At 45.7% G+C, this 24,491-nt stretch overlaps 1 protein-coding gene across 1 annotated transcript in view; it reads left to right on the top strand.

Annotated features, from left to right (window-relative positions):
• znf469 (zinc finger protein 469) overlaps positions 1-13,584 on the top strand; it is a 62,267-nt gene extending 48,683 nt beyond the window's left edge. Inside the window, exon 3 of the mRNA XM_084554557.1 lies at positions 363-13,584. Coding sequence (XP_084410683.1) covers positions 555-12,446 — 11,892 coding nt within the window. The 5' untranslated portion in view covers positions 363-554 and the 3' untranslated portion in view covers positions 12,447-13,584. The remainder of the gene's footprint in view (positions 1-362) is intronic.
• Positions 13,585-24,491: the final 10,907 nt, after the last annotated feature.

Genomic DNA, 24,491 nt, shown 5'->3' with positions numbered 1-24,491 from the left:
GTGAGTGTGTGTGTGTGTGTGTGTGTGTGTGTGTGTGTGTTGACAGCACTGCTATGCGGTGCTGCAATAGTGCTCTCTGCTGGCAGATGAAGGGTACATTGTAATTGAACTTAACCTTTGACATTAAAGAGGATGTTTGAATTGTTTATTTGAATTCTCTTCCACTTTTCTATTTGCAATTCTATGCCTGGACTTAAAGAAAAGATGAATATTTCCTCAACAAATGTAGTTTAATGTTAGGCTGGCACATTTAAATGGTTTACTTTCCTAGCCACACCATATATTCCTTTTATAATTTCTGTAATTTATCAAATTAGACAGTAAAAGCACATCTGATCTTCCCTGTTCTCTTTTCCTTCCAGGTCTGCTTTGCTCTGGTGCCACATCTGCAGTTCACAATGAGGGTGAAGAGATGAGCGTACAGCGAGCAGCCCTGTCCCTGCAGTTCCTGCCACTGGACTTTTACTGATTCCTACAACCCAGATGATGATGATGTCCCTGTTTCCCAGATAGCACTTCTGCGGATCAGGCCTTCACAGCACGCATTGTGCACCATGGCAGGAGAGACTCAGCGAATGCATGCAGTCAAAGAGCTGGACGCTGAGTCCAAACTGCAGGATGAGGGGACGGCCCTGGAACAGCAGAGTGACAAAGCCACAAAGGAGTCGTTGGAGCACTTTTCAAGCACAGGCACTGAGACCAGAGCCAGCAGCAGAGGGGCCAGAGTTGAAAAACTAGAGAAGGAAAGGGACTGTCCTCAGCAGCGTGAGGCTGTCATACGGCCGCAGCAGGCAGGGAAGATTGACTTCAGATCGCTGCAGAACCGATCGAAATTTGCCACTGAAAGGACTTGGTCGAGTGGCAAAGGCAGTCCCCAGTCCCCAAGTGGAAAGGCCCGCAGCCGAGAGAAGGGGAAGCGGTCAGGAAAGACAGAGCGCAGCAACCCGCAGCAGCTGTACAGACTAAGCATTACAAATCCGCGCACCGTTGGTATTGCCTACCCACAGCAAAAGGTTTTGCCACCCAAGAAGTTGGAAACCAGTCGTGGCCCAGTCTCGGGCAGCTACAGATTCCACGTTCCTAGTATACCAGAGAGAGAGGCCGAACTCCAGCAAGAAGAGCTCAACTACAGCCGCTGTTTCCAGGAGGCTTCTTCTAACCTTACCTCCCCAAGCTATACCTCACAGGCACTGGGTTCCTCGAGTGGAACGTCATCACACCCACATCCACCTCTGTCACAGCAGCAGCCGACATCGATGGAGAACAACTGTGCACAGCCTGGTAGCCAGCTGACTCTGGCTGACTTTCAGCTGAGCGGGTCTAACACATGGCCGTCTCCTGAAAGGACTTTTAATGGTGCTAACTATGGGGTTTCATCACAAAAGTCCACTGCCCTCTCAGAAGCCAATAAGGCGAGTGCCTTTGCACCTGGTCCATTTCATTATGGATATCATTTAATGGAAGAATCAGCCTCGGACTCTTTTCCCTGTGAACAGAACCCCCAATCCCAAGACTTTACAAACTCCTCTGTAGGTTCTGCTCATGTGACTCACAGCTCTTTTTCCTTTACACCCGGAGAAGGGCAAAACATTGCTCAGAACAGCACGCAGTTCAGCAAAGAACAACAGCAAGAGGATCGAAGCTCTTATCCTCACCCCCCACCATCGCAGTTTATTCAAGGGGTGGCATCATCCATCCAGTGTCCTAGGAATCTTAGTGAGGACTCAGCCAGCAGTGACAGCTCTGGCTCCAGCTCACAGCAGTCAGAACAAGGGAAGACTGCCGTGCCTGAGAGCACAGAGACTATTGGACAGGCAGACAGCAGGGATGTATCCATCACCTCGGGGAATAAGAGAAACTGTCACCTCAGAGACACAGCTGCCAGCCAAAGAACTCTGATTCAAGGAAGTGTGCATGCAAGAAATATTTCACAAGGTCCGGGCTCCCCAATGCACTTTCCCAGCAAAACATTTAACAACCCCCAAGTCAGCAACATTCGCACTGGCCCAATGCCTTTTGATAAAAATATCAACAATAAGATTCTGAACAGGTTACCGCACTCATGGGAGGGGGCTAATAAAACATATTCGCCAGCTGATCAAAACACAATTCAGTTCACTGACATGAATGATAAGTTTACGTTTCAGAACCAGCCAGCACTTGACCAAAGGCCAAATTCATCTAAGAATAGCAGATTGTCCTGGCAACAGATACGGCCAACTACTGCCATGCCAAACCAGAACAGAATTGAGCTATCCAGGCAAATAAGCAATCAAAAACTGGCTTACATAGTCTCCCCCTCTGACTGGCAGGATGATAGTAAATCACCGAAACATAGCTCCCTGAAAACCCCCGGCTCATTTCAAAACAACAGAACTAGTGATGGGTTTTCTGCCCAAAGACAGGAGACAGTTAAGCACAACAATAATACAGTCTCAACATTTAAAGTAGAGATGAGCCACGCACAGGTGTGTGAGTCCAAAAATAAGACGGTATTCTTTGGGCTTAACCAGTCTCTTCCAACAGCACCATCGAGAAACTATAGCTATCCACCATTACAGGTCCCGCCTATGGGGCTTATGATGGTGTCACCTTATGAATCCCCTTTGCCTTCCCCAGTTCATAACCCTGCGTCTAGTAGCACCTGTTCGTCACTCTCGCCGGCATCAACCAGCCCTGTTAATATCAGTTCGGAGGATAGCCAGATGTCAAAGTCGGCCCCGCCCCACCAGTTCTATCACCAGGCCCAAGGCAAAACGCAGTTACCGTCAGATCACCTGAGCACTCACGCGCACCAGTTTCATTCAGAAACTTCTCGAAACCTTCCCTACGCACCAGACAGAGCCAAAGATGACATCATGGGCTACCTGCAAAACAGCTCACATCCAAAGACAAGTATGGACGGGAACAAAGGCTACATGGACAGCTTTGGGGTGGAGCATCACCAGCCACCACCGCCGTACTCTGCACATCAGCTGTTAGCCAGCTCATTAGCCACAGCAAACCTGGACCAGTTAGACGTACTTCTGACATGCAAACAGTGCGATCAGAATTTCATCAACCTGGCTTCGTTTTTAGGCCACAAACAATATTGTGCTCAGCACGCATTTGCACAAACTGACCTCAAAGACATATCAAAGATGGAGGACACCAGAAAGTTCCACGCAGAACCGGCCAAAGCAGTGTCATCTGTGTCAAATGTTTCCATGCCAAGATGTCCGTCTGACCTTCACCTGTCGTTGCTGGGCCTTAATAAAAATGGAGAACTGATACCTGACAGTGAAACGAAAGACAGTAAAGACGATCCAATGAAACTCAACTTGTTCTCCGGTCCTGGGAACCTCCCTGTATCTCTGCCTGAGGAAATGGAAATGGAAGATGCCAAATTAGACAGCCTAATCACAGAAGCTTTGAATGGACTTGGATATCAGTCAGACAATGCAGAGATAGACAGCAGCTTTATTGATGCGTTTGCCGACGATGACCTCACCACTGTCAAAACATCATCCAACAAACAATGTCTGAAAACCAAAGAATCCATGGTCTTTGAGAGCAAAACTAAGCAAGCGGTTGATGACAGGACTTTCACACAGGGCAAGTATTTTTATGACTCTGATGTTGAGAGCCCTGAGAAAATGTCTCTGAGTTTGGAACAAGATGAGAAAATTAAGATAAAAAAAGAAGTCTCTCATAAAAATTCAAGAATTGCCACAAGGGAAAAGACGTGGGAACAAGACAGCAAAGCGAAAGAGGCGAGGAAGCTGTGTAAGAGTGAGGACGAAAACACGAGCACACAAAGGTTTCTCTTATCCAGCAAGTTTTCTGAGCGATGCGGTGTTAAAAGCTTTCAGGACAACTCTTCACTTCGAGGGTCAACGCCCTCGCAGGCCTCCACATCTCCGATCTCGAGAACGGCAGTGAAAGAGAGCAAGAGGAAAAGTACTGGCGGGGGCACCTGGAGCAAAGAACTTATTCACAAAATAGTTCAACAGAAAAATAAGCTCCATAAGCTCCATGTTAAAGGTACCAAAAACCTTCAGTTTTCCTTGGTGATGGAGAGACTAACTCCAACCGTGCAGAACCCCGCCTTTGGAGAATATGACTACGTCTCAGACTCCGATGATGACTGTGAGCCTGTAAAGATAGCAAGCCAGGGTCGACTGAACCAGAGTAGTCGGTGTAAATACACATACACTAAAGAGTGCAAATGGCGAGCGAGGAGCGAGAGGGACCAGGCAGCATGGCGACATGAGTCAAAGGAGTGTTTTGAGATGAAAAAAAGCGAGGAGGTTTCTCTCTCGCCAGAGAAACACAGTTCTCACCAGAGACTCAGGAGGAGGGGTAGCAGGTCATCCACAAGCAGTGAACTCAGCACATCTGTGAGTGTTTCGAGTGATAGCATCAGCAGCCCCAAAAGCACTGACCGCACTGACTCAGACTGTGAGAAGAAGACAGACAAAAAGAAAGAGTCCGTGGACCAGAAAACGCATGAAAGGTCCCCGCCGCAGAAGTTGTTCAAGGAGTCCAGCACACTAGCACTGACATTCACCAAGTCTGTCAAGAAGTATAATACTGACAAAACCGTTCTTTCTGATAACAAAGAAAGCGCAGAGGATCCAAAGAAATGTCATTCAAATCCAGAGGTTGCTGATCCAGCGCCATCCTCCCAAAAAACAAAAGACACTATGAAAAACTCGGAAAAAAGCAGGAGCTCTCATGCAAAATCACGAGAGAAGCTCGCGTCTCACAGAAAGGAAACCAACACAACAGTCAGTTCAGACAGAAACACCCTACAGAGAGCAGACAATCTGTCCCACAAAGAAGAGCCAACACAGTGCAGCAGTGCAGATAACAAAACGCTACAGTTTGATTCACACTCCCCCACCATCGCCAAAGAAACTGACTTCAATATTGACAGAATCACAAAGGGCAAAAGAAGAGAGGGGCCTCAGGCCGCACAGCCAGAGCTATCAGACAGCAGCACATTTGAAAAACAGAGTGACAGCGTCTGCATGGTGAAAGAGGCTATTACTTTAGTCAGTGACCTAGACACACACAAGCCTGCATCCCTGTGCACCTCTCTGATGGATGAGGTGTGCCTATCTGCAAGTGAAAGCCAAAGCCCGCTCATACAAAAAGACACGCTCCACCTCATGCCCTACCCTCTGGATCAGGAGCAAGGGCTCATGAAATCCCCTCTTACATTTGACACCTCATCAATGTTTGGGGACCTCACAGGATTTGACAGCGGCATTTACTCTGAGATGCCGATTCAGAAAGAGGGTTTCCATTCGATGGAGAACACGGCTGATAAAAAAGAGGACTTTGTGCCATCTTTCTCTCCCTTTCTGGAACAAAGGGACTGGAACCTCATAGTTAGTCCCGTGCTACCAGATGAGATATCTCAGTACAAAGGAAACTCTGAGAAATCAGATGAAAAGAAGCCAGATTATAATCATGTTCCTTTGTCTCTGCCAGAAAAAATAATTGACTACAGTGCAAATCTCAACAGCTGTGCATCAGAGGATGAGCTAGAGATAAAGAGAATAGTCAATGAGCTTGAAAACCAGCTGCAGACAACTAAGCTGGAAAGCCCACCGTTACTAGCTCAGGATGTTACCAAGCAGCTGCAAATGAGCAAATTTTCACCTTTACGGCTGGGCGATGAGTCAGAGAGTGAAGGTGCTGGTTTGAATATGAAATGCCCCGTGCAAACAATAGATGTACCAGGTTCAAGTGTGCCTTCGGGGCCTTTCACAGAACCGGGACTCCCATGGCCCAGTGCATTTCAGTTTGAGCTAATGGACGAACCCCACGGTCCCCACTCTCCAATTCACTGTGAACCAGGGGCACTTGAAAGTTTTTGCGAGAAAGAAGGTCATGCGACCAATCTGATCCCCGCTGCTTCGCACGCCGAGCGCCCACAGCTCCTCCGCGACCAAAAATCAGACGAGCGAAGTGCTGAAAAAGGGACTCCTGCAGAGACAAAGGAAGACATTTTAGAACAAAAGAGATATACAGAAAATCTCATGAAAAGCCTGGAGGTGATTTCCGACTCTATATTCAAAAAAGAGCCCATTATATCGGCACACACGCAGCCGAATGTCAACTCTCTCACGAATCAACAACATCAAGAAACTGAATGTCAGGCAACTGACGCGGCTGAGAGGGAAGATCGCACCGAAAAGGAAGCAATTACCGGAAAGGAGAATATATTATCACCAGCAAATATCAATGAGCGGAAGGATGAAATTGAATTCATTCTGAATGAGTCACAGCCCTCGCTCTGCAACAAGGCTGACCCCACCATCAGTGAAAACCCACCAAATTTATCACAGCCAAGTGAGCCCACAGAAAACAAGGATTACATGACAGAGACTAAAGTCACATCAGAGGAGAGCGTCACTGAGAATAGTAATCCGACTCAGTCTGCTCGCTGCTCCAGCGTGGTGACAAACCGCCTGCAACTGGCTGGGGAGTCCTGCGGGAGCAGTAACGTGGAAGACATCGTGAAGCGGTTTAAAAACAATAGTGACGGCCAAGAATATTCAACTACAGACGGCTCCGAGGAAGCAGAGGCAGTGAAGGGAATCCCTGTTCAATCTGACGGTAATCTGTCATCACCAGATCCAGCTGACACCAGTTTGGACGTTGGCGAGAAAGTTGCAGATGTGGCGAATGCAGCTCTGGAACAACAGACCGCTGATAGCCGTAATAATCCTGAAGGCCTTAGTTTCTCACATGCTGGCGAATCGAAAGTGGAATCCTCAGACGTTGCAGCTGAGGAAATAACTATTGAAACATCAAAACCAGATCGTCTGATTGGACTTTCTTCCTCTAAAAATGCAAGCCCTAGAGAGGCGTACAGTGAAGCTGACATGTCAGTGGAGATAGTCACCACAGATAAACCCTGCAGTCCAATACTGGTGGAAACTAACGCGGAGAATACTAGCTGCTGTTCGCCCTTCCATGACACGCAAAGCAATCTGTTGATCCTTACACAGACTGATGGCATCATTAAGAGCGAATCCTGCAAGATTACTCCGTTTAATGAGTCATTAAAAACTGAAACCGCTCTTGTCTTTGAGCCTATTCAGAAACAGGAAGAGATTTTAAATGTTCAGGACATCAAAGAACACCTTCCTGTTGATTTCATGGCAAGTCAACAAAACTCACCGTGCAGAGAAGAAGTGGAAGAAAGTCACTGCATCTTTTTAGGCGCCGCTCCGCCAGTCAGTCCTCTTTTATCAAGCTGTCATCAAAGACCCATTCAGGAACCGGACACGGACCATGATTCATGCACGTCAAACAATCAATGCAGTAATAAATCTACAGATCAAGGCTCAATTCAAAATGCAAAATCCCCTACAGACGGAAATGATAGCCAAAATGTCAAGGAGGCTTTAAACAGCAATGAATTAAACAGCACAGCAGAGGCGGAGTATTCTTTGATAAGCCCTCCTCACCTGGACTTGGGGATAATAGAGTGTAAAATCCCCAGCTCTGAAACCGCCATCGTCTCTCCGCTTCCAGCGACCAGCACGTCAGAGCCCCCGGAAGAGTCAGGTGGCCTTGAAAAAAGACATCTGATATACGATTTCAAGCTCAGCCCGCTCAACTACAACAGCATCTCAGATGATCCTCCGCAACTTAATCAATATGACTACATACCAATATCACCTGCCAGCAAACCTGAGGAGAATCTAGACATCAAGCAGGGACCCGGAGACGACTGTGAATCATGTGACCTGAGCGTTAACCCTGCACTGATTTTTAACAGAACTGAAACAAGCACAGCAGTATCACTGAGCTCAGATACTGCAGCTAAGCTACAGTCATCAGATGAACCGCTGGTCCTCCAGCCAAGTATGAACTTCACATGTTTTTCACTGGGTCTCCCAGCTGAAATCAAAAGAACAGATTCTTCCCCTGCTAATGTAAAAACAAAGTTGGAGGCTTTCCATGATCCGGTGGAACCTGTTGAGCACTTGCACATAAACGCTGACCTCCTGAGCGACGCGGGAACAGAGAATTTAGATTCTCATGGGGCTTCAATCGAGGACAGAACACTTCTTAAAAAAGACTTTTCAGATGGTCCGCCCACTCCTAAGCCACTCATCATCTGTGAAACTGAAAAAATGCCTCTTCCAACAGTCCCATCAGAGAAGCAACCAACAACAGAGACTGGCCAGTGTTCAACAACGCACCAAGTACACAAAGAAACAACGCAAAAGAAGACACAGAACAACGCTCCACAAGGCAAAGTGCTCTGTGAAATCTGCTTCATGTGTTTCAGGACCGTGCCGGGGTTAAAGAGGCATAAGGCCATGAAACATTTGGTCAGAGCTGAAAAATCTGTCACCCAGCAGAACACAGCATCAAGCCATCAAGGGACTATGCTTATTTATGAGGCATCCCAAACTACAGAGAAAAAACATAAAGATGATTCACAGACCTGTTACCCAACAAAAATAGATGGGCTGCCTGAGATAAGAAGCACTCTACTATCTAAAGCAGCAGAGACTGAGTCAGTCCTGGAGGAAATTGCAACAGAGACAAGTGCGGCGGTGGCAGCAGATGAAATGGGCCATCAAAACACTTTGCAGCCAGCAAAACCAAAGAAGAACAACAAAGCCAGAAAGAACAAAAACAGTGAGGTAAACATAAAGCCTGACCCTTTCTCTGACGAGCTTCTGAATATATTAAAAACGGACATACTTCAAGCTATAACCCCTGAATTCAAAAGCAGTGCACCACAAGAGCGCAGCAAATCTCCCGAGGCCCAGGTGAAAGTAAAGGACAGAACCGTCCCTGGAACAGAGGAATTCCCTCAGAATGTTATTTCAGATCCCGCCTTTGACAGCGCGTCCCGACCTCCGGCAAAAGAGACAAATGTGCTTCGTGAGGCTGCGGAGCTGAATCAACTCGCTGACACGGAGGAGATTAAATGTACAAGTATGACAAAGATGGCAAATCTGGAAGTGTGTGCTGATAATAATGTGGAAGGTGCAATATCTGTAGACGAGGAGATTATCAGAGAGTGTGACGAGTCCAGGACGAGTCTGTGCGCTTTGGAAGACGTGTGCGAACAGAGAGAATCGGAAGAGAGTCTTGCCCAGGAGATCCTCAGAAAAGTGGCAGTTGATATAAAATGTGAGAAAAACAGTGGTTCTTCAGATGAAGTACATCCACTCTCCTGTTTGAATCCCTCCCCTCTCAGTCCTCACAGTATCAGCCCCGACCTGAAGGCCTTGCTCGACGATGACACCACATTCTCGCAGCTGTTTCCCAGAGACGAGGAGGCCAAGAGGAAGAAGTGCCCGAGGGTGTACAGCAAAAGAAACAAAAGGCAGAAGCTATCGCCCCATTCCAATGTGACTCTGGACTACCTTCCCCCTGAAACTTTCATGCCAAATAAAGACCAGTATGTGGGAAACCAAGCAGAACAGCCATTCGCTGACAATCAAGCCAACCACTGTGAATATGAGACAATCTCCCTCGATGATGCCATCATGCTGAACATGTGCCACAACAGCACATTGAAGGCTGACGCTAATCCATCGTCAGATGTTAAACAAAGCGTTCAGGAGGGCGGTCACGAGGATATTAAAGAGCTTGACAACAACCCCTTAAATCCACTCGAGAGCACTGTTGATAAATCATCAATTGAATGGAGTGGCTCCGGTGACTTCAGTGGCTTTAATGCCGGCTCAACGGTGACCGCTGACCCCAATACTTGTAAATCAGAAGTGCCATCCACACCTTGTCCTCTGCCTCTACCGGCTGCCCCTTATAATATCGAGCCATGTGTCCCAGAGAGCGTCCAATCCTACCACAGCATTGACATCCAAAACATCAACACCACATTTCAGCTCCCTGAGATTCAGTTCTTTGACTCTAACAAAGATATCTCAGTAGCTCCTCCCGTTGCAACTGCTGACACGGAGAACAGAGACGACGAGAAGTCAAAGAGATTAACAGAGCGGCGTGGCAGGAAACGACAAGACGGAGGAATGAAGGTCAAAGATAAGCAGTACAAGTGCAAAGTGTGTTTCACTTGGTTCCTCACCCTAGGAGAGCTGAACTTTCACAAACTCTCCCACAACCCCTCTCCGCCTCCAACCTGCTACATGTGTGTGCAGCGCAAATTCAGCTCCCGGGAGCAACTAAGAGACCATCTGAGGGAGAAACACGCCAAGAACAAGACGGGTATCTGGACCTGTGGAATGTGTTTGAAGGAGATATCAGATGTGTGGATGTACAATGAGCACTTGCGTGAGCATGCCACTCAGTTTGCGAGGAGGGGTCAAACGCAAGGCTCTATGTTAGGAATTCCTGGCTGCTTCATGCAAGAGACAGCAGTGAAGAACTTTATCTCTTCGATCATGCAGCATCGCCCCAGCAAAGCCAACAGGGAGTCCAGCAGATCCACTAAAGAGCAGGGAAAAGCTGTTGCTGTAGACAACAATGTGGGAGAGGGGAACACAGCGGAGGGGGCTGAGCCAAAACTTCTCAAAACAAAAAGCAGCAGTGGAGCAGGTGGGAAGCAGAGCACATTAACCCCACTTGAGGTCCTGCACAAAACAGAGGCGCCTAAGAGTGTGGAGATGCATCCCAACTGCAAAGATCCATCACGAGACTGTCACCACTGTGGGAAGCAATTCCCCAAACCGTTCAAACTCCAGAGACATTTAGTCGTTCACAATTTAGAAAGGATCTTCCTGTGTCACAAATGCCCCGTCTCTTACCAGGAGGCCCAGGAGCTTAAAGACCATCTGAAGAGAGCTCACGAGGAGGTGGAGGAGCTGGATTCAAAACACACCACCCTCTACACGTGCGAGCTCTGCGCTGACGTCATGCACGTGATTAAAAAATCCTTCATCTGCAGCACCTGTAACTACACGTTCTCCAAGAAAGAGCAGTTTGATCGTCACATGGAAAAGCACCTGTCAGGGGGGAACAAAATCTTCAAATTCCGGGGCGTCCTCAGACCTGTCAAAGTATCGGCGTCCAAAGACGACAACTGTGATTCGCCTGCGAGCAAGAAGAGGAGAATACTCTCTGACAGTCTGCAAGAAAACAGCTCAGATAGCGGCATCGCTAGCGTCAGCTCACTGCACTTAAATCAAAACTCCGACACGCATTCTTCAAAACCTTGCGTGTCCACGGCAGACGACGCCACGCAAACCATCACGAATGATTATCAAAGCGACGCAAACAACACAAGTGTCAAAACAGAGGACATCGTCGAGGACTACTCTGAACTACTTGTGGAGCTGGAAAAATGTATTCATATGGGCTCGGAGTCTGCTGCGCCCAAGGAAGAGGACATTGACCTGACTTCCTCACCTAATCTTGATAAAGAGGGTAATGGAAAATCAATTACGGAGCCATGTGACGTGAAAGAGGAGAATGAGTCAGTCTGCATTAGAGCAGAGGCAACTTCATGGTCAGCATCCAAAGAGAGTAGTAGTGCGGAGGAGGAGGCGGTTAAAGTTAAGGAAGGCTGCGCTCAGGGTGACACTACTGAAACGGAGGGAAAAGCAGATTTACTTCCACCTAGTGAGAACTGTTTCATCAGCTTAAGAGAAAATTTAATCATTGTAAAGACACCTGAGTCCACAAAGCATGAATTAGGTGTTGATGACCAACATAGGGACAATGAGCAGTGGCATCACACGTCCAAAGCCTGCAGTTATGACAGCCAACAGCAGATGTTACCTCACGCTGACCAGGAAAGTAGCAATCAGATGAAAGACAAAGTCGCCCCAGACAAAACGACTGACAACACGAAAAACTGCACTACAGCTAACAGCACAGCACCCGTCCTCAATTCCAAGGTTTCCCTCAACGCCTCCGTGTCAAACGAGGACAAGGAGTCTCCGAGACCACAGAAGAAGAGGAAGGATGTGAAGTCCCCTCACAGCCTGCAAAGGGTTTCCTCCTCAGTCACACAAGAGAACTTCGGCGTCGACTCCAGGGCCAAAAAGAAATTTCGCCCCAGCAAGTGTGCAAACACCTCGCTGCAAAGAAAGTCGGACGGACCCAACGATTACCCCGTGCTGTCCTCGGTGCGGGACGACGTCGTGAGCAACAAAATCGTCTCCAGGTGCAAGACTTTAAACTCGAGTTTGCAGGCGAAAAGAAGTTTGCTGGATAGCTGCACGCAAAAGAAAGCTGAGATTGTTGCGCCTCAGAACGGGGATTTTAAAGCCAAAAAGGGACCCCTGGGGAGATCGTTGCATTCTTCTATATCTAAAGTGTCCCCAGTTCCCATGAACAATACTTTAAACAAATCCAGGCCAAAGATGGGGGTTCGGTCTATGGAGAGCCATTCCTACCGGACAGCAGAGTCTCAGAACAACCTGCTAAGCCAGCTGTTTGGCCAAAAACTCACTAGCTTTAAGATTCCTTTGAGGAAGGACACGTCGGAATCTATTAACTGAGGGGGGGTGTGAGGGATCTGTGAATAAGAGACTGTAAATTTTCACAGTTATAAATGTTTAAGACAATTCATTATGGTGAATGAGATTGCACAGCTCTTTTCTGTGAAATGCTATCTTTAAATACTTACATAGTCACTTTATGTCTTCTTTGTACATGTGTTTTTATTACACAAATGTGAGGACGAATGGCAGATATGAGTTTTGGGTCAAAAATGAATATGCTAGGTGGGAAAATCATTGATTTTTTTATTTTTATTTTTTTTTCTTAGAGATTATATTTCATTTACCAAAACGGGAGGAAAAAAAAAAAGAATACTTGAAAATACAAAACATTTTCTTCTAAGAAATGCATGTTCATTTTGCATTCGTGACAGAATTCTTTTAAGTTTAAGTCTTACTACAAAAAGGACCAAATGACGTCGTAACTGACTCGGACTATCGTCTGTGCACCTTCCATACATGCTTCCCACATATTCATTTTTGTATTATTGATTTTTTTATTTTTTTTTTTAACTTTACTTTACTGTACTGCATTGACATTCATCATATTACCCTTTTTGTATAAACATTACCTGGTGCTACATTGTGTTTAATGTAATGTGAATGCCAATGTCCTCGCGAGGGAACATGAGATCTGTAGCAATTACAGTACATACATCCAACTGTTTTTACTGATCCTCTGTAGTTTATTAAAGATACTGTGTAAAACATCCAAGCAATTCATATGTAGGCTGATAGAACACAAAATTAGGAAAGCTTCCATTGTATAATACTCAGGTGCATACAAGGACATGATAGTCCCGAGACCTGTATTTGGAGTTCTTCCCATGCACTGATAATACCACACACAAATTACAAACTCAATCATCTGTGTCTGTAACTCCAAATGTTTAATTATGAATAGTATTTACTAGAACAACAAAGGTGCTTTATCTTGTTTATACTGTATGTATCTTCTATTGTATAATATTGTAGGTAGACCATTGTTTGCTGTAATGCTTCATGTCAAAGTTTTATTTTAATAATGTGCAAACATGAATCAGATTGAGCAGAAAGGAAAATGCAGTTGTAAAAGTTGAAAGTTGTAAAGTGGTTCACTAAGTGCCTCTTTTATAGTTGGTTATTAAAGATCGGTACTGGTCTCTCCTTGCTCTTTTCTTCCTTTGTTCATGACACGTTTTGCAAATGTTCCCGCTTCTATCCCCGCGGACCGCAGCTGTCACCACATGCATCAAACAGTGGAAGCAGTGGAAGCTGCTTGTGCCTGGAGGCGAAAACAGGTGCACACACAACAAAAGTCTGACTTCATTTCCTCTTTTTTTTTTCTCTCTCTCTTCTTGTTTTCATATCGGCACTTGAGTGAGCGAGCTCACTCATCATCTGAAAGATGAGCATAAAAGTGTCTTTACTACAGGGAAACGTTCAACAGCAGACAGGTACATTCATCCCAACCATATGTTCCACAAGCGCTGATGGGGCCCGGCGGTGAGGAGCTCTCACTTGTGTCATGCTTTCGTCATGTTGCTCTCTCACCACATGTAAAATGGCTTCTGTTCCTACATGAACATTGTTCAGCATCACATAGGAATAAAAAGCCATACTACACGGCGGCGTATACGTAGACACAAGGGAAATACAAAGAGGTTCTCACGTCTTCCCCAGTGAAACACGGTGTCATCTGAGGAAAGGAGCAGTAAGAAAAGAGGGAAGGTAAAAAGGAGGTTATTTTCGTTGCCAAGGACGGAAGCATTCAGCCGTTACAAATTATATAAAAGGTGGAATTTTATCTGTGTAGTAAAGTGCAGACTGACTGGAACTGAGATGTGATTGTGCTGGCGATTTAAGCAATTGAACAGCCAGATATGTGATTAGTTATTCTTTTGTAAAGGCACAAAAGGATGCATTTACAAGGTCATATTCACTTGAGCACTTTTTAATAAGGGCTTAAGGAACGCACTGGTGTTTTCCGTAAACACAGAAATCAGTTCATGTGTTGGTTCAGAAGAAGTGTGAAGGAAACGGAGCCACGGTGCTGCTGAAATAATTTCTCTAATTGATTTAGAGGGAATACTGGCTTGGCAGCAGCCGCAAACACCATATTTTTGGACTCACTGATGACAACTGAAAATAAAGCGAGTGTAGCTGTCGGGAATTGCAGACCTCAATCCCTGCCTGCTTCTCTACTCCGCTCCACGCTCTATCAAAGTTTCTCCTCCAGGATAGGTTTAGAATTCATGTTATATTCTGACCCTTGTTGCAGTACAGTAGAAGTCACGAACAGCATATTAAATATAGAAAATTCACCCTCAGTCTCCTGGACAGAGCTGCTAAGATGAATTTTAATCAATAATTCTTGGAGAAATCACATTGTGTGTTTATTAAGGCTGGATAAAGCCCTTAGAAACAAGTGTGGTATTGATTTTCAGGAACCTGTTGTACATTCAAACACAAGTAGAGGTGAGCTCACGGTCAGACTGTACAATAGTTTTAACTTAATGATTTTTTTTACAAGCTGAGTCGTGATCAGATTGTCCTCAGTGCAAATGTACCATGATTAGATGTTGGTTGAAACATTTTAAACACTCATATCTTGGCAGTTTTTGGTTGAAATGTGCAGTACACCCACCTTGAATACCCTTGAATCTTCAAAAAAATTAAAAATAGAAGTATGTTTCATCATTTACATTTAGCACAGAAGACAATAAGTCTTCAGTTTTAAGAAGACCGTGCTCTAATTAGACGCACACAGTACTGTCAGACATCCACTCATTAGAGTCTAGTCTTTTTTTATTCTGTCAAAAACTGTCTCCTTTGTTGTCTGCCTGTAAGAGCCTAACTAGGTGTAGGGAAATCTTAATTACTAATTATTCGCAGCTAATTTCTTAGAAAACCAGTAGCCCAACTCTTTCTTAGCGTACAGCTGAAACACTATATGTTGCTGACACCTGACACACTGTTTGAAATATGTTGATTTGTTTTGTTTTTTCAATAAATTCATCAGATAAACCAGATTAAAAAAAATAAATTAAAAAAAAGCCAGAGTGTGAAGTTGGGCGGCCAGCTGTTGATGAAATCTTGAAGGGAGCTCTGGCTCATATTAGATTATGTATGCACCGTATGTGGATAATGAAGACTCCAGTAATATCCAAATGATTGCTTAATGTTGCCAGAGTGTTACTAAATTAAATCTAGCTGCTGATTCAGTTACACGGAGGATGCATGCCTCGTTCCCCGAGCTGGCTTCGGATTCATCACGCTGCAGGAATCTTGGCCAGTGGCTGCATGATTGATGACATCGGTGACGTCTGAGGCGTCAAGACATGTGACTCAAAATGCCAGTGATTAACATGTCAAACTGAACGATTAGAAGGGGAGCTAACAAGTCTGACATGAAAAGTTTGCTATTTCCGTGTGCCGGTTCCGGATCTTTTCCCCTGATTTATTGGAAAACACATGGCCGATACGTGGTCCTTAAACGCACCTGTTGTTTACCTGAACCTCATGGCGCGCCTGGTCTCTCTCCGCATCAGTGAATCTCCTCCCGGGCCGTCAGTCAGGAGCTGTGGTTGATTAAGACAAAATTAAAGTAGAGACCTCAGTTTATTTTGTCACGCTTTAGCCCAGAATGTGTCACACCGAGTGAGTAGGAGCCCCACACACCCCACTGTCAGGCATCCTTTTATCATCTGATCTATGAGGAAATTCTCCAGAGGCACAGTCATGCAGGAGCATGACAGGAACGCTTTGCACTTTGAAGTAGAGTGACATTATCAGTAAGTATGGTCTTGAAATAGCATCTCTTCTCTCTCCTTCTCACTCCATTTCTAAATCCCCCCCCCCCCCCCGCCTCATCTGATCTCCGACTTTCTTCCCTCCATCTATTTTCCTCTGCCGCCACCCTCATTTTCCTGCTCTTCCTCTTTGCTTTTCTTCTCTCTTCACCATCAATTTCTAATCCGGCGTCTCACCCTCTTCCCATTTGTGCCTCTGCCTTTCCTTATTTCCTTCTTTCACCCGTTATCTCAGCCATTCACCTGCTTTTTTCCTCTCGCATTGTCCTCCTCCTTTGTGCAACTCTTCCCATTTTCTCTCTTCTTTTTCCATTCCACCCTGTTGCCGGTGCCCCTTTTCCACCCACACTTCCCTCTGGTTTTCCTTCCATTACTACCTCCTCACTTTCTATCCTCCTATCTCGCCTTTGCTCCCTCCCCACTCGCCGCGGATGTGCTGTTTGGCTGCCTCTCGGGGAGGTCATGAGATCAGGGGCAGATAGAGATGGGCTACTGGTCAGCGGTAATGACACACAGGCTGAGGGGGCACTCGGGTCACCTCTGTTGGGAATGTGAGATTTCAGCCGCCACAGAGAGATAAATAGATGGATGGATGTGGATGGGGATGGGGATGGGGATGGGGAGGAATGACTGAGCATCCCTCTCTGCACACACAGCAGCGAGATCGTGATGAATTTCCACCGGGACGATATCTGAAATCATTTGCGTTCGGCAGTGAGAGCGTGTATGAATAATTCAATATAAACATGTTCCCCTGCTGGGAACAAAGAGGGCAGAGAAATCTTTGAAATCAAGACATCCATCCAGTTTTGCCTGACAGCCATCAAAACAGTTCGTGCCGCCTTAAAACCCTCAAATATGGGTGAGAAAAATTACGCATCTGCTCCCACAAGACTACTAGAACCTGGAATAGGAGTCAAAGGAACTAGGGCAGTAGTAACATCAAAATGAATTACCACGCAAACGAGCAGATAAAAATATATCATGGCGGGAAAAAGGGCGATAATGGGCGAGGAAACGCTGAAGTGATGCCAGGCGCACTTTGGATTTCCTAATTAATGGCCGCTACCCAGGAAGTCGTGGTCCCTCGCTGCCAATGGAGCCTTTATCAGCTCAGCCATTTGTCATTCCAGTCAGCACCAGGGAGAGAGCAGTCTGTACACAATGGCTAAAAGTACCTGTTTGATGTTCCAGGTTTGCAGAAATAAATGGGGTTGCTCTGTAGGGGCTACGCAAACAAATGAAAGCCCGTCGGTGTGTGTCTGCAGTGACTGGAACGCTGCACTCAAGCGCAGGTGTCTCCAGCTGGCCTCACCAGAGACACACGGGCCAGTTTAAAGAAAAATCGCCCTCGTGCACGCATCACAACGGTCTTGCAAGCTGAATTTGATGCATATGCAAACTATTATAATGGCTACATATCTGTGCAGACTCCAATTCTCTAAGTGTTTAACACACTCAGAGGCTTGGGAACAAATCAGCAAGTAATATTTGTATATAAGAGGCGACAAGAGATCAAAATCTGCTTCTCAGTGGCAGATTTTGCTTCATGGCGTTTTGCAAATTGGCAAAACTGCAGCTGTAAACTCCCAATATTGCTCATAAAACCAACATACAGAAATTACCCCTTCATATACAAACTGAACCGTAGGGATTCCTTGCCCACCTCAGAGACTCTCGCCGGCCAGCCTCCCCCACCTTTTATTACTTCTCCACTATAACCTCCATCCCCCTCCTCCTCCTCCTCCTCCTCCTCCTCCTCCTCCTCCACCACCACAGTCTGCTCCCTCGGCTTCTCCTCCCGCTGCCTCCGTGGCTATCACGGAGAATCTGAAGGATCTATCCTGACATTTGATGTGACACAAAATTGGATTTCCACTGTGATTCTCTCCCCGAGCCCCTCGTGGAGCGCAATCCACGCTGTGACTAATTGAGTGACATGCCAACAGCCTGAGTGTGTAAATGGATGGTTGCTGGTGAAATGTGTCTGTGACCTGAGCTTCTTTTTTTCTTTTTTTTCCTGACGGCCTTTGAGTTCATTAGACAGAGGAAGGAAGTCACGCGCAGACACACAAGTCCCTAGCCGTGCAGGACCCTCCAGTACAAATTCACGTTTCATCCTTTGTCAATGTCATGTCTTGTCGTCGCCTGCTCGCATTGTTATCTGAATGTCCGTCTGTGACATTCATGACTAATCTCAGCAACAGAAAATCAATTTTTCCTTGTATAATAAGCAACATGCGCTGTGGACCGGTTGAACCTGTGTGATGGGGTGACATGAATTACCAAGGTTTGACATTGACATTACCCCGTGTGCATAAGCAAAACCTGTAATCCAAAGTGAGAAGCAGAGGTGTCAGAGACAGATGTTACAGGATGACTCACCACAGCTATGTTCCCCCTCTGACCACCAGCATCCCAGAAGGCTCTGCTTTAACCTGGCAAATCCCTTATGCAGACAGGGGAAGAGCTCAATAACAATGACGCAACACAAGAAAGAAAAAATAGTTTCCATGTCTATGGGTTGTATTGGCACAAAATCCCCACAGTCTAATCTCAAATCTCTGTCATGCCCTCTGCTCTGGAGACCCCGCATCTGATTTGGATTTGAATAATTGAAGCGGTTTTCCTCCCCGGAGGACTGGATACACCAGTTTCCTCTTCATTAAAAACTTTCCTCTAATGTGTGTGTGTGTGTGTGTGTGTTTGTGCCTCCTCATACACTGACTCTCCTCCCAAGCCCCCGCTTAAAATATACACGCCCACACAAATTCAAACACACACACACACACACATACACACCCACACACACACGAGACTGGGACTGGGATGTAGAAACGTACACTGAGCACACACTTCTCCGTGGCACGTTCTGAAAACAACGGTGATTACTTTGAGCAAGTGAGTTGCTGGCAGCGGTGTGAAGCGTAATGGCAGGTGGCACGCAAAACAAAAGGGACTGATGAATGAACTCATGGATGGATGGATGATAATATGGCATATATATATACGTACCTGCAAGGATTTCATTCACCAGACTCCCCCTGCTCGCTTCACCCCTCAGTTTGTCTCTTACCCTCTCTCTCTCATCCTCTCTGTGGATGTGGTTGTGCCAGTGCCAGTCTGCTTCTGGAGGAGAGAGTCTTCACACTATCGAGTCGGGGACCGGGGCTCAGCTGCAGAGACTGACATCATCCCTTTCAGAGAGGAGGTTTTCCCCTCCCGCTATCTGCACCCTCTCTCTCTCTCTCTCCCTCTCTTTGTGTGTGTGTCTCGCTCTCCCTATCTCTCCCTCTCTCTCCCTCTCCCTCACCCTAACTCAGCCACTCACTCTGTACAGTAGTATACTCCTCCTATCTCTCCCTCCCCTTCTCCTCTTTTTTTTTATATATATATCTTCTTATCTCTTTTTTTGCCTCAAATATCGCTGCTATTTTTCAAAGCCACCACAGGTGAGTGACGCTGGCTCTGAGACCGTGGCTGTATATACAGTAACTAGTGCTATTAACAGCAGCCTGGACTTGTACTGTACTTTCCCCCCTAATAATGAAACATGTGACTCTTCCATCACTGAGGAAACTTTCCAACTAGGAGTTTAACATAAGGGTTTTATTAATAGATGTGTTTGCCTGCAGGCTTTTCGCAATTAGCTTCCCTTCTACCCTTTTTCCCCTGCATCTCCTTTTTTCCTTTCCGGGTAAAGATCAAGGACTAAAAGGAGTACATCAAGACTGAAGCCTAATGGGCAGCCTGCTTTCCCCTATCCAATTCTTTTAGATCAGCAGGAATGAAAAAGGAAAGGAGCTAAGCACATGGAGCCTCTATTAGTCTATTGAGATGGATGCCTGCTGTGGTGCCTGCGATGGTGGAGATCGGTGTTGCTGTCCATGGTGCTGATTACAGTTGAAGGAGACATCACTAAGGACGGCAGTGACCCTGCAGACCCGGAGAAAATAGCCTTCAACAGAGCTGGGAGGAAAAAACCTGTTTCAGCCTCTGCAGAAACCTTAATGAATACACATGCGCAGGCTCGCACGGACACACACACACACACGGGCAAGCAAGCACACAAGCGTACACACAGACAAAGACAAACACACACGTATAGAGACTTAAATCTACCTCCCAGCCTCCTCCTCTGTCTCCCGCGGGCATTTCTCTGCGTCTCAACTCATTTAGGCTTACATTCATCATTGTAAGGTAACTGTGGCAGGTGGGATTAAAATGGATTAGCCCTATTAAAGAAATGTGTGGTGCATATTACACCAGAGCCACACACACACACGCGTCGTCCACAGAGCCACACGCGTTGAGCCACAGAGCTGCAGACACAGCGACAAGACTCGCATAAAAAAAAAAGGACAAATGCCGGGAAGTACATTGAAATGCACATGGGTGTGAGTACACGGACAAACAGTCGGGAAAAAGGCAAAAACCGCGGGATGAAAGTAAAACGGCTGACGTTGCGGCTTGATGATGACATTCACGGCAGCAGAACAGGGGGGAGAAGTATAGACGCTGTGTATATTGTTGCTTCTCTGCCACTCACACAGTGGACTCCTTTTTGTTGTCTTAACTCTCGTCTCAAGAGGTAGCTTTTAGAATCTCGCCTCCTTGTTTCCATAGTGACACTTTCCCTCCTTTGTGCAAGAGAGTATGTGTGTATTTCAGAGACACACAGAGAGGAGAAAGACAGGCGTAGGGAGGGAGAGAGGAGGGGGATGACAGCAAGATAACTTGGTTGACTTACATTTATTCACTGGGAAAGGAGAAAAAGGGGGAGAAATGGGGGCCACACAGCCGCTTCTGTACATCAGGGAAAGTCTCATCTGTTCACTTTTCAGTGGCCGACAGCAATAAGTTGCTTTGCAAAGAGCCGGAAATAAAACAGTTGTTACTTTAACTGTGATCCCCCACAATAGTACATGCTGATTCCTCACAATATTTTGTATGACTTCACTGTGTGAATCGCTGCCATTCCTTTTAATACACTGCTAGAAAAAAAACAAAAAACAAAAACAGCTTTTGATGGTAAAAACATTTTTTTTTTCTGCACCTTTTAACACTTTTTTTTTTTAAACTGAGATTCAAATTTTCATCAGATGCGGGGACATATTCAATCCGAGACCATCTGGCGATCCCATATCCTGAGTGAAGACACAATTAGACAAAAAACATAGTAAACAAGCGTCACAGTTCCTCCAACTGTTTTTTTCTTTCAGCATCTACCCGGGTGCTGTCACTCCGTCACATTAGAGGTACGTCACTGAATGGTTATACCGATATTAACTCAGAAAGGTTAATGAAAAACATCCGGAATAACCTTGAAGCGTACAACTGTTACCTAGATAAAATACAACCTAATCTAAATCTGTGGCGCGCTTGTGTGTAATAAATTATTAATTATGGATTTTAAATGGCTGAATTTATCACTTTCAAAACAACGTGGGTGGAGTCAGGAGATTGATGGCGGGAGAACAGATGTGTGCCGTGCACACACACACCCATGTGAGAGCGTAGATGCGAGAGTTTAAATCTCCTCTCGTGGCCCAGTAGGAATCTGCACAGAGAAAAGACTTAGCCGAGGAGCAAATCCCTTCTCCCCATGCCCTCCAACATCTCAGCCAACTGTGTTCCACATCAGTGAAGCTGATTCCGGAGCAAGGACGCTGGAGGCTCGGCTGAGACGCAGGGTTGACTGCACATAAGGGGATTGTCTAAACTGAGACGTCGGCCATCTTGAGCTGTCACAACTCTTGGGTACGAACAAGGATACATATGACAAACTTAATGAAATGATGGAAGAGGTAAATGGATCCTTTTAGAAAAGCATTCACTGTCCCGACAATGCTGTATCCTGATTTAAGACACCTATAACTATTCAGTTTTCACAAAATACCTGAACACCTTCTAACCCTATGATTCTTCTTACATTTTCAAACTGTCATGTAACATCATCAGTTTGTATCATAAGATTCCACATGTATGCTTTAGTCAGATATGTGTATCTATGACAGATGTATGTTTATCTTGCTGTTCTCTTTTCTCTTTCTTCTGTCTGTACCCGGCTGACCTTACGCAGATGGGTCCCTCCATATGAGCTGGGTTCTGCTCAAGGTTTCTTCCTGTTAAAAGGGAGTTTTTCCTTGCCACCGTTGCCTTCAGGCTTGCTCTGGGGGTTTCAGGCCGGGTTTTGTAAAGCTTCTTGAGACGATTTGTATTGTTATTGATGCTATATAAATAAAATTGAATTGAATTGAACCCTAACCCTAACCCTAACATCTTCTGTTATATTGTTGCTCCCTACCATGAAATGCTCAATACTTAATAAAATGCTACCAGCACAGCTTCAAATGAGTGCAATGGCAGGGTGATTTTTACATAAACTGCAGCTGTTCCCCATGAGTAGTCGCAGGTAAGTGGTCGCTCTTGACGTCAGTTCTGCTTTTGTTTGAGAAAGAAGGGGGAAGAGCCAAATAAGCAGCAAGGAAAATGCAGAAAGTAGTGAGATGAGACTGTTCGTGTCAACCGTCTGTTGGCTGACGCTTGAGTGGCTCTGAACTGCTCTCAGCAGCAGGTTGATGTCGTCGTAAGCCCAGTAAAGCTCAGCGGCTCCATCAAGCCGCGGTTATCTCCATAAAAAGAAGGTCTACCGCCACGGCCGCGAGGCTGAGGCGAAGGTGGAGTACTCGATCTTTCAGCTTTTCAAATTACTGTAACCTACCAGCCTTCGCCCTTACACAGAAGTGAAGCCGCGTTACCTTGTAAGGATTTGTTATCACTGTTATATCGAAGTTGCTCATCCATGTGATTTTGAATCTGTGTGTGTGTGAGTGAGACAGCGACTCCAAGTAAGTGGCGCGTGGCCACAGGATGACTGTGTAGACTTCTCTTCACTTTTCTATTTTGTCTTGAATCAATCCCCGGAGTGTAACAATACCTATTTCTCTCTGTATAATTGGACTGGATGACAGGCACATCTGAAGTCAGCGGATGAAAGCCTCTCCTGACAATGGAGTGTCTGGCCTGTGACATGACTTGAATGAGGAAGAGATAACGCTGACACACACACACACATACACACATGCACACACATACTGTAGGTGCCAAAGGAGTTGATAAGCAAAACGGCACAAAAACTAAACACACAGATTTATTTACTCATTCATTTACCACAACTGAGTAAATGTCACCACTGGAACAGTGAGTGATCACAAATAACAGTCATATAAGAGATGAAATGATGTAATTTGTGTCCTGATCTCTGATCTGCCCTCCAATAAATCTCCTCTGTATAAGCGAAAACTAAGTTGCTGATTGAATTTATCGCAGTCCACGCCAAATATTTGCCATGGGATTCTGCGTTCTGCTTGCTCTGCACAACGCTACTCTGACAGACTGTAAGTTTGAATAGCTGCCAGTGAAACAAATTATTATTCAGTTTCCCCTGTATTCTGGCATGCCTATTTATATCCGCGTGTGAGGGTGTGAATGTAATATCCTACATCCTGATGCATATAAACCCACGCGAAGGCGCACGTGGATCACACACACACACACACACACATGCTAGCAGGCTGTGAACAAAACACTGCAAATACATCTCAGTAAGGCACTCAAGGAGGTATTTGTAAAACCCGATTCCCCACTCATGCCCCCAAAAAGAACAAAATGTCTCTCTCTTAGCGTATTTGCTGTACGCTTTGTCACCACGGAAACCACCATTGCCCAAATATCCCCAAGCTGATGGACACTTACATTAAGTCTCTCCCTCTCTCTCTCTCTCTCTCTCTCTCTCCGTTAAGCCCCTACCTTTGCCTGAGCCTTTTATCTCTCTCCCCTGTCATCACTTACCATCATGTGGTCAAGCAAGTAAACAGCTCTGAGAAACTGTTACTCTCGCGTCCAGGTTTTTTTGCTCTAAGTGCCAGTTCTTGTAAAAGAAAATAAAGAGCAGGTTTAAAAAGCCAAAAATAAAATCTCAGTGTGTTCAACCTTTTTGTTCATTCATTCATCTTCTGTTACCGCTTGTCCTGTGAAGGGGCGCGGGGGGTCTGGAGCCTATCCCAGCTGTCATCAGGTACACCCTGGACAGGTCACTAGTTATTATATTAAACTAAAGCCACTATGTTGTGCATAAACCAATAGCTTTACAGAGCATGAGTGTGAAATGTTATTCCGAACAATACATTTGTAAATCTACCCCATGTTGGCTGTTTTCATACTTTCATAATGACAGCCTCTATGGCACATC

The sequence above is a fragment of the Chelon labrosus genome (genome assembly GCF_963514085.1).
Source record: "Chelon labrosus genome assembly, chromosome: 11".
NCBI lineage: Eukaryota > Metazoa > Chordata > Actinopteri > Mugiliformes > Mugilidae > Chelon > Chelon labrosus.
Note: the sequence above shows the minus strand (reverse complement) of the source record. Positions and strands in the feature narration are given on the sequence as shown.